At 50.8% G+C, this 10,710-nt stretch overlaps 1 protein-coding gene across 1 annotated transcript in view; it reads right to left on the bottom strand.

The window, feature by feature from the left end:
* Nucleotides 1–672: 672 nt before the first annotated feature.
* Ass1 (argininosuccinate synthase 1) overlaps nt 673–10,710 on the bottom strand; it is a 48,536-nt gene continuing 38,498 nt past the window's right edge. The window contains 3 exon segments of the mRNA XM_052182130.1: nt 673–962; nt 2,694–2,759; nt 6,682–6,838. Coding sequence (XP_052038090.1) covers nt 917–962; nt 2,694–2,759; nt 6,682–6,838 — 269 coding nt within the window. The 3' untranslated portion in view covers nt 673–916.

Genomic DNA, 10,710 nt, shown 5'->3' with positions numbered 1-10,710 from the left:
GTCATCACCACACACAGGAGTTTCAAGTGAAGGGGTGGGGATACGTTCTCAGATATATCAACTGAAGAACAACCAATCACAAGAGAGCACTCCTAGGGTCCCGGGTTTTGCTGGAGGAGAGGGGGGTTCACCCCTGCCCCCGCCCCCGCCCCGAAGATAAGCAGGTCCTCCCGCAAAGCTGAACTGCTACCACACTTCAAAAATAAAGTAGCTGGGCGTGCGGAGGGACAGGTCACCCATTAGGAGCTTAAGAGTGTTTGCTGCTCTCGCAAAGGGTCAAGTTTGGTTCTCAGTCCCCACGTCTGATGGCTTCCTAATGGCTTGTAGTGTCTGCACCAGGAGAGCAATGCTTCAGGGTTCTGTGGGCACCTGCACTCATGGGCACCCCCCATTATATATATGTGTGGTATATAATAATATACATGGTATTATATATAAACATTATATATATGTTTATATAATATACATGTGCACCCCGTTATATTTATATGTATACATTATATATGTTTATATAACACATAAACATATATATGTGCACACCCCATTATATTTATATGTATAAATGTACATACATACATACATACATATGGTATAATACACTGTTTAAAGGAAAACACAAAGGTTAGGCTAGACACGAGCACACAGGCACTCATGCAGAGACAAATAAAAGACTAATGTAACTTCTTTTAATTGTCATTTTACGCTTTCTGCAGCTGCCCGTCACCCCCCCCCTTCCCTTTCGATGACCACTTTTGTAGGCTATAGGGAACCAGGGAACAAAGCATGTGGGGGGTGCGGGGGCACTGCAGCCCCAGTCAGGTGGTGAAGAACAAGCTACAATTACAAATTTATCACAACAATTAATGCTGAGGCCTGGGAGCGCTGCGGTGCGGAGCCGGCTCCTCTTTGTCAGGGTCTATTTGGCGGTGACCTTGCTCTGAAGGCGATGGTATTCCTTCAGCCTGTAAACCAGATGGAAAACAAAGAAAAATGTAATTTCACAATAACAACATGCGCTCCGTTCAATTAATTCAGGCAGGATGGGGGCGGTGGGGGCAGCTGTTTGTTAAGATGTAAGTGAAGTTGTCTTTTTCTTTGGTCCCCTCTCCTGCCCTAGCCTCCCCTGGCTCCTCCAATCAGGATAATGTAATTAATTTATCAGAGGGGAAAACATTGTTTGTCATTGTTGAAGATAAAGCATTTAACAGGCAATAGGAGAAATGAAGAGGCCATTATGTTCTGGGCCATTTCAAAAGGTTTATGGGGTTATAAGCCACAGTGGAGGCAGGAGGCAGGAGGTGGAGGGGCCTGGGCGCTCTGGCTGCAGAGAGGTCTCTGCAGACCTGGAGTGGCTGCAGGAAGCCCGAGGCACACTGACAGACAGAGAAGCGACAGAGAAGCGTCTCTCTCTCCCTGACACAGGCCCCGTGGAGCTGGAGTTGTTCTTCCCAGCTCGGCACCATGACTCCCCTCTGACTGACTCCAGGCAAGTTTCTCAACCATTCTGGGGAAACTTCCAGTCTCTCTTAAGAATTAAAGCAAACGAGGGGTTGGCAAGGTGGCTCAGTGGGTAAAGGTGTTTGCTGCCAAGCCTGAAGGACTGAGTTTGATCCCTGGGGTCTACATGGTAGAAGGTAAGAACTGACCTTCGAAAGGGTCGTCTGACTGCCATATTAAAAACATTTAAGTCGGGCGGTAGAGGCACCTTTAATCCCAGCACTTGGGAGGCAGAAGCAGGCAGATTTCTGAGTTCGAGGCCAGCCTGGTCTACAGAGTGAGTTCCAGGACAGCCAGGGCTACACAGAGAAACCCTGTCTTGAAAAAAAAAAACCAAACCAAACCAAACCAAAACCAAAACAACAAACCCAAACCATTTAAAAACCAAAAATAAAAGCCATACATGTAAATGCAATAAAAGTTTAAAGCCTGAAAATGAACGAAAGGAGAGCCCGGGCACTGGTGGGCTATAGCAGTTGTGATGAATGACCTTGCTGTGTCTCTGAGCATACACACCAGCCCTGGACACCTTTATTTAGATTTATTCCCATAGGCTCCTATGGGAATCACTGGGAGGTGGGGGGCACCTCACACTCTCCCTTGAGCCTCCTGGAGATTGGGAAGGGGTCTGAGTCCCCCAGGTCCAGGCAACTTCAGCTATTGCATGAGACCCAGGCCTCAGTGACTTGCCACCCGACGCTCCAGCTCAGAAATAGTGGTAGCATAAAGATTCTACTGCTGGGCTAGGGAGATGGTTCAGCAATTAAGGGCACTGTCTCCTCTTCCAGAGGTCCTGAGTTCAATTTCCAGCAATCACATGATAGTTCACAACCATCTGTAATGAGATCTGATGCTCTCTTCTGATGTGTCACATGAAGTGACAATGTACTTACATATAATAAATAAATAAATCTCTGAAAAAAATATTCTATTTCTTCTCAGGGCATTTCTTCAACTACTCTTTCCTGTATTTGTGTCTGAAGATATTAGGGCAATTGTTAGAGCCCAGGCCAGGATCCAGGGAATCCACTGCCCAGGCCCCTTAGATTCTGTTGACTATTGAGCTGACTGGGTGCTGAGGAACTAGGGGTGGGTGGTCAGGAACATGGCCCGTGAAAGGTCAGAGTCCCACCAGGACCTGCTTCTCACAGCTGCAGGCCTCTGATGATCAGCATGACCCAGAGTTTCTCTCTTACCTGAGTGAGTTGATGTTGATGAAGCCGGTGGCGTCGATGGGCTCGTAGTCGCCCTGAACATTCATGCTGTGGGGAAAGCAGAGCTTAGCAAGGCCAGGTCACCCTGCCCGGAGTCTCTCCTCTCCTCAGTCTAATTCTGGGAGCCCTGTGTGGGGCCAGGCGCCATGCTGGCAGCCAATGGCCAGGACCCCCCAGAAGCCTCTATCCTGAGTGTAGATAGAGGCACCAGGTTGGGTCCCAGCTCCGCTAACTCCGGGCCTGTGAATTCTTCCTGCCATTTGTACACTGAGGTCCTCCACAGAGCCAGGGCCTGAAATGACCCATGACATTTAATATTTACATCCGGAGCAGCTGATGGGCTCTCTAGAGCTGAGGGAGGCCGGCAGGTATTTACAGCATGAAGTCCCACAGTCACCTTTACCCTGGTTTGTCCAACCATGCAGACCTTACAGAACCATGACACCCAGACACCCCATGGTCGGAGCATCCCCACAGCATCTTTCACCTGCAGTTGGCCTCAATACAGCTAGCTGCCCTCTGTGCTGTTTCTACCTTCTGCCTCTTCTCCCAGAGGCGCCCATCCTGGCAGCCATCTTGGTCTGTCATCTATCTCAGAGAGCCTCAGTGAAGTGCGCAGGTTCCCAAGGCTGAGCATGAGCCTTGGGATCTCTTCAATGTTTGGCACCCATGGCCCTGCAGTCTCAGTCACCCCTAACTTCCGGCTCTTAATCAGCCCGTCTTTAATCTGACACAAAGCAGTCTCAAGGTTCTCGATGACAAGGAGGTGAGAAGGACCTGCCTTCATGTGACTAAGGACATGCCTCCAGATCTCTGGGGACACCTACCCCCTCTTTTGGTGGCCCTGGGCAATGAACCCACACCTTCAACTCAACTGTGTCCCTTTTCCTAAAACACATGGAACCAGCAACAATGGTACTCACCTATATTCCTGGTACCGGAGTGGGGAGGAGAAAGCTAGCCTGGGTTATATATATAGAAAAACTCTCCACTCTCACCTTCCCCTAAACACAAGGAGTCTCTGCACATGTCCCACATGTGCAGAGTTTGGCACCTTGATGCTATTCCGGTCCTGAAGTCACTTCATGCTAAGCCCTCCATGACCCTGTCTCCTGGTTTTATTTTTTTTTCCTCCCCTTCTTCTCCAGAGTTCCCTTTGGGATTTGGGTCTTGAAAATATCAGGAGCAAAACACTAACCAATATGTTCCCTCCCAGGGAACAGTGTGGAAACAGTACATACATATGTATGTACTGGGTGTTCTTTGTTGTACCTACATAGTTAGGAAGGGCTGGTCTAGCCTAGGGTACCAACTTGTGCAATAATATTCAAACCCTGATTCCTTGGGTGCATTTGTGAGTGCCGGGAACACACAAGGCTCAACACCACTGGCTCCCTGCCCTCTGGCCAGCAAGCTCTGGAAACCGAGATTCACCTCTCTCTGAAGCCCTCCAGTATTCAGTCCTGAGAGCTGACTGGTGACTGAGCCCTTCCCTTCCCTGCACTACAGGGTCCTCCTTTCCTTCCACCTCCCAAGTCAAAACAAACTCCACACCATAATCCCAGCACTTTGGAGGCTGAAGTACAAGAGGAATTCAAGGTCATCATCATATTGCATCTAAGAAGAACCTGGTCTACAAGAGACCTCATCTCAAAAACAAACAAACAAAGCAACAACAACAAAAAAAAACAAACAAAAAAACCCCAAAGCAACAAATCCACCCCCCCACCCGTTTGCAAGACAACCTAGACAAACACCTCCAGGAGCCCCTCAGAGACAGCCCACCAAGGACAGCCCTGCCCCGTGAGGCTGCCCTGAGTCCCAAGAGGAGCTTGTTTGAGAACGGAAAACCTCTTTTTCAAATAGTGCTGCGGTGTGTGTCGGGGTGGGGGGGGGGGTTGGGGTGTGGAAACAGAGTTTACAATGATTTTTTTTTTACCTCCTCTGACGGTCTACAGAAAAACCTCTATGCTTTTATTTTTGCTCATTCGAGTGGCTCTGACCTGCTCTATAATTACATTACTTTCTACCTACTGCGCCCGGCATTTCCAGCTCTGCTACCTCTCGCGGCTTCCTCGCTGGTCCCTGTGACGCTGTCACTCAAGGGCTTTCAAGTCAGCGATGTAGAAATCAAAAAGAAAAGGGAAATGGTCGGAGACACAGTGAGAATAAGTGCCTCTGCTTTTTTCTCCGTCTTCCCCCTTTCCCTTTTACTTTATTCATTTAATCTCCCCGAGTGAGACTGTAAGGTTTAATGAAGGGTTGGGCAGATTATTAGAGGCTGTTCATTTGGAGGGGGAGGGGAGAAAGAGCCAGAGAGAGAAAGAGAGAAGATAATTTGACATTTACCCCGACTGATCTAAACTGATTCGGTTATATTTATGGCTTATAAAGTGTTTAGAAAGATTGAAGTGGGGGGGAAGCAACTCAACGTGGCTAGGAGAAGGGAAGGAGAGAAATAATATTGAATGCCAAACAAAACTCGTACTTTAATTCCAACTCGTCCCTGGGAGGGCAGGCCAGGCCTCAGCCTGAGCCGGCTGGGGCTGGGGTCCTCCTCAGGTACTTCTGGGTAGTGCTGCCTGCCTGTCCCTGAGGGTTTGTCCCCACCCACAGTTTGGCCAAGTGGCACCCAGGGGAGATGGCTGGCTTTCTCAGAGCAGGCTGCTCTCAATCATAAGTGAAGCCTGTGTCTCCCATGTCTCCCACATCAAAACAAATGCTGGGCATGGTCATGGAGGATGGTTTAGGTGGTACCAGCTTAGGCAACTCTCTGTCTGTCGAAGGCTCCCCCACTGCCAGACACCCTCTGCTTGGTCTTCCCAGAAGGGAGCTCCTAGAGGCTCCATCTGGGTTCCCTGCTTCTCTCCCTCCAGCCCAGTGGCTTTTTCTGTCCATGACTTCAGAGAACAAGTTTGAGGCCCTCCAATGTCACTTCATTCTGTTCTCATTGCACAAAAGCAGACAAAATGGTTCCGAGCTGTCTCAGAGGTGCCTACATTTACATCTGAGACTCCTTCAACCCTCATTCCCTCACAGCTGGGAGGTAGATCTGAGTCGGAGCACTTGCCTAGTGAGTGTAAAAGCCCTGGGTTCTATCAGCACCACTGACAGGAAACACAGCCACGCCCCACTCATCCACAGTGTGTTCCTGCACACTGACATTCCTCTCCACATACAGTGCGACTCCTAAAGACAGGTTGACTCAATCTGGTTTTCGGGGATCACCAACCCAGTCCAGACTGCCAGCACGGCTCACTGGCAACCTTATGACTACCCTTGCCAGTGTCCACCTTCACTTGTGTGCAGTCCATGAAAACCATTCTTCAGAGCAGCCATAGGGACTTGAACATATAACCCTGCCCTTCTTACAACCTGTCTTCTTAGTTTCCTTCCTCCCTGGTATCTTTCCTTGTATGTCTGGATTCTTCCAAGCCCTTCCCAGGCTCAGAACCAAAGGTGCTGTTCCCGGAATCCATCAAATTCTCCAGGCAACTCCTGCTAAGGAAGCTGCTCCACAGCCTAACTTTTATACCCAGCCAGACTATCCTTTTCCAATTCAGCTATTCTTCCTAATCCACATTTCAGCTTGCCTGCTTCCTTTCTTTTGTTGTTTTTTTTTTTGAGACAGTCTAGTGGCTCAGGACAGTATTATTTTGCATCAGAAAATGACACTGAACTTCTGATATTTCTGCTTCTACTGGCTGAGTACTACAATGATGTGCACCACCACATCTGGATTATGCAGTGCTGGAGCTGGAACCTGGGGCTTCCTGTACGAGTAGCTCACAGCTATCATCTGATTGACACTTTTCTTCCCACCTATCCTGTAGGTTCCATGACATTACAGATGTGTCCATCATAAACATCTCATTGGCTTCTCAACAAAGAGCGTGACATGAGATCAGCAAAAATGTGCTGGGAAAGTTGCTCAGACAAGCCCAGATGGGCTGAGGCAGGGGGAACTTACCTCACCAGCTCTTCATTGTATAGTGAGAGTGGAGACTCCCGGCCGAGGATGTACACCTGGCCCTTGAAGACAGACACCTGCACCTTCCCTTCCACCCGCTCCTGGGACTTCTCGATGCAGTGGCGAACAAATTCACATTCAGGGCTGTGCCAGAAACCTGCAGGCAAGAACAATGAAGGTGTTGTGGATGGCTTCAGGCCAGTGCACAGGAAGGATGGGGATACAGGAATAGAAGTGACGCAGGCCTTACCTTCTGATAGGCTCAGGTCTGCCTTACTCACTCATGAGCACTGGCATAATATGTCATTGTTAATGAGTTGAGGAACCCACTCTTTTGTCCCCATCCCACCATCTTGCAAGAAATGACCTCTTTGTCCCCAAAGGCATAAAGGTCAGAAGGAAGGCACACCCCTGCTTCATGCACAGGCATACACAGGAGTTATGGAAAGACCCTGACCCTGACCCAGGAAGGCTCCATTTTGCTAAGGAAGAGAGGAGACCTTGGATAGGGCTCAGAGGCATGTGTCATGGGACTAAGCAATGAGGGTACTGAGGAAGGCCAGCCTGATTTGTGGTCAGACAGGCTCTGGGGTCTACAGCTGTTTCCATTCCTGCAAAATAAGGCAGCAGTACTGAGTAAAGCCCTTGCACCCAACAAGCACTGGGCGTCTAGCACTGCTTTGAATGGTGCCTTGGGTAGGCCCTGAAGTACTTACTCTCTCTGCCCTGTGACCCTGCACTCCAACAGAGGAGAAAGAGGAGTCTCAACAGAGCAAGCAGTTTGTCCAAGCTGACCCAGTCTGTGAGTGGGAGCTGAGGGTCAATGACTATCTTCTGTCATGATAAGTGCTTTCCTCTCTATGACCAGAGCATCCTCTATAGAGCATCCTCTATTTGCACAGGGCACTGGGAAGCACACTTCCTCCCCCGACAGCCCAACACCCTTGGATGGACAGCCATTCCTATAGGAGAGAGTAGGGGCCCCAGTACCAAGGGACAGCAGGTGGCCATAGTCAGGGTTGGGGGAGGGGCAGGCCAGGCACAAGGTTTGTGAAAGAGTCAGGAAGGAGAGCCCACCTGGGCAGCTGTGGGGCCAGATGGCCTGTGATCTCGTATGCTGATAAGAGGGTAGGTTAGCAAGGCCCAGCTACCGTTAGAGGCCTGGGGGGGACACCACAGAGAAGGGATGGGCTCAGACTGGTGTGTGTGTGTGTGTGTGTGTGTGTACAGCAAGATATGATTACTTAACTGCTCTGCAGGGATGTGTGGATTCAGCAAGCACTCAACTCTGCTGTTCATTCACTATGCTGTTCACACTATGACCTCTGACAGCCCCTCAGTGTAAACGGGGAGAAAGGCCCAGAGAAGACAGGAACCTGTACAAAGTCACACAGCAGGACCATGGCAGGATTGATGTCCGATAGAATACTTCTAAACCAAGGACTTTAAGACACCATTGGATTCTTTGGAAGGGGACATCAATCACCCTTCCCCCACATCCCTGTGTCCTGCCTGCTCTTTGATTTTTTTCTCAGTTGGGATAATTAGTCCATTAGGCTCCCAGGCTGGAAAGCAGGTGGAGATGGAGCCGTTGATAGGAAGGGCAGAGATCAGCTCAGGAGTCACTGGCCCTGGCTTTATCTTCAGATCTGTTTCTCTAGCCCACAGGGGTCTTTGGCTCAAGTTTCTTTTCTCAGTGGACCCAGCCTGAAATGGGCCAGAGAGCCAGGTCCCCACAGTGCAGGGGAGATCCTGCATGTTCAGGCCTGTAGGTGCACAGAGGGCGGGGCCTGGGGCTGAGCTGCAGAGAGGCTCAGCACACAGGGCCTCTGTTCTGATTGGCACAAGCGTCTGTTAAAGTTATACGCTGTACCCATTTTCATGTTGAGGACAGGCGGGGGTGAGGGGGGTGGGGGAGGGGTGTTAACTAGGTGAGTGACAGCTACTAAATAAAATGCTCCACCAGACGCCTTCAGGGTCCTGAACCTGGAGTCCTGCTAGGCTGCCCTGGAAGAGAGTCTCACCGAACTCTGTAGAGTGGTGGTGGGTTGTGAGTCGGGGGTGCTCAGTGGGAAGGGAAGAGACCCAAGCACGTCTTAGTCCTAGAACCCTTGGGATTTACAGGAGGGGAAACTGAGGCCCAGGGAGGAAACAGATTTACCTAAGACCATAAAGCCAACCAGAGGCAAAGCCTGCCAGTGCCCACACTAGGAGCCACACCAGGCCTCAGTTATTTCGTGGTTGCTGGCACGTGTTCCAGAAGCATGGTACACCAGTGCTGTGGTCCTCAGAGTGGCCATTCCCACTCTTCAGATGCGACAGCTGAGGAGCAGGGAGAGGAGCGGCAGTGTGCAGCCAGGCTGGGTCTGCAGCACGTCTCCTTCCAGCTCGGGGCCAGTCAAGCAGCACCCTGGACAGCTGGAGGGGGAGGGTGGGCTGGCTTTGACCTCCGTGGACACCTGGTCATCCTAACCCCAGGACTCAGGCAGAGTTAATGTTAGCAACAACGGCCTGGGCTGAGTCTTGCTCCCTGCCTTGTCCCTTTCTCTGCTCCAAGGTTTTGTTTCCTTTGAAAGCTCCTAATCGCTCAGCCTCATTTTGGGATTTGCAGGGCCCACTGCTGGCTGACAGAGCAGGGACTCAACCCAGGCACTGTGCCTGTAGCCAAGGCTTCCTGGGCGTGTCACCCGGCACACTCCCCCCCCCCCCATTCCTTCCTTTCTATCAGCTTCCCAGGTCCTGGGGGAGTGACTTTTGAAGCAGCCTGTCTCAGGTTCAACCTTTGTGATTTGTCAGCCACAAAACCTCTGATCAAGTATTTTTGTCTGCCTGGGCCTCAGTTTCCCCATCTCTGTGTGCTAACTAAGGTTAGGTAACAGCCATGGGGGGGCGGGGGGGGCTAGTCCAGCACCAGTAAGACAGCAGGCAGCAAGAGACACGGACACTGTGGGATCCCAGAAGCCCGCTTGCGCTCTCCCCTCTGCCAGGCTCAGCCCTCGGGATGCCTCCTGGGCACTCAGACCAGGTGCTCTCTGCTCTCCCCTACGCCCTGCCACGTCTTAATGTCAATCCCACTTTGTAACCAGAATCCACCTTTAAGCACCGGAGTCCTGCAGAGTCGGTAGGAAGCAATGATATTTAAACACCTGTCTGTACCTGGAGAGGGGGATTGCACTTCAATGCTGAGAACAATGGCAGAGAGAAAGAGTGCCAGCCAAGCTGGGATGGATTCCAGCAGGCCTGGGAGGATGGGGATGGGGACAGGCGTGGCCAGAGGCTCCAGCCAGGTGGCTGTGACTGACAGCTTCTATCCAGACATTCAGACTTCCAGCCCACAGAACTGCCAAGGCTGGCTGAGAGGCTGCCTGACAGAATCCTCCGAACCAGGGAGGTGCAAGTATTACAGACAAGATCAGAAAATGTCTCCTATAAAGGAGTGTGAACAAGCACGTGCATGAGTGTGTGCATGCGTGTGTGCATGTGTGTGTGTTTGGGTCATAGGTGTACAATAGCACACTCAGCCCTGCTTTGGTCTTTTTAAAGACATGGTCTCAATGTGCAGCCCGGGATTGCCTTGACCTTGTAGGAATCGAGAGTGCTGGGATCACAGGCATGTGTGTGTTATCACTGTTGTAGGGCGTGTGCCCCTACTCTGCCCTGCCGCTGCCGCTCAAAGACACTACAGGGACATGAAGGCCGTGTTGAATTTCACATAATTTCCATATGTCATGAAAGTTTGGGTTCCTTTCCAACCATTTTAAAGTTTAAAAAAAAAAGCATCAAATGATTCTTAGCTCACGAGTGGCAGAAAAATGGGCATCAGGCCAGGCCTGACCAGGGACCGTGGCTTAGGGCCCCTTGGCTCCCACTATGAAGACTGTATACGGAGTCTGGGTCCCAGCGAGCACTGCTTGTCTGGAAGGTGTGCCCACTGTGCTGGGCACTCATGCAATTCTCTGCACGTCCCATACTGGAGGTTAGTAAGAAGTGTCTCCTATGGACGGACTAACAGGCCCCAACCCAGCCCCC

Source organism: Apodemus sylvaticus, chromosome 5 (assembly GCF_947179515.1).
Source record: "Apodemus sylvaticus chromosome 5, mApoSyl1.1, whole genome shotgun sequence".
Classification (NCBI taxonomy): domain Eukaryota; kingdom Metazoa; phylum Chordata; class Mammalia; order Rodentia; family Muridae; genus Apodemus; species Apodemus sylvaticus.
The sequence above is the reverse complement of the archived record's forward strand: the minus strand, read 5'-3'. Positions and strand labels throughout refer to the sequence as shown.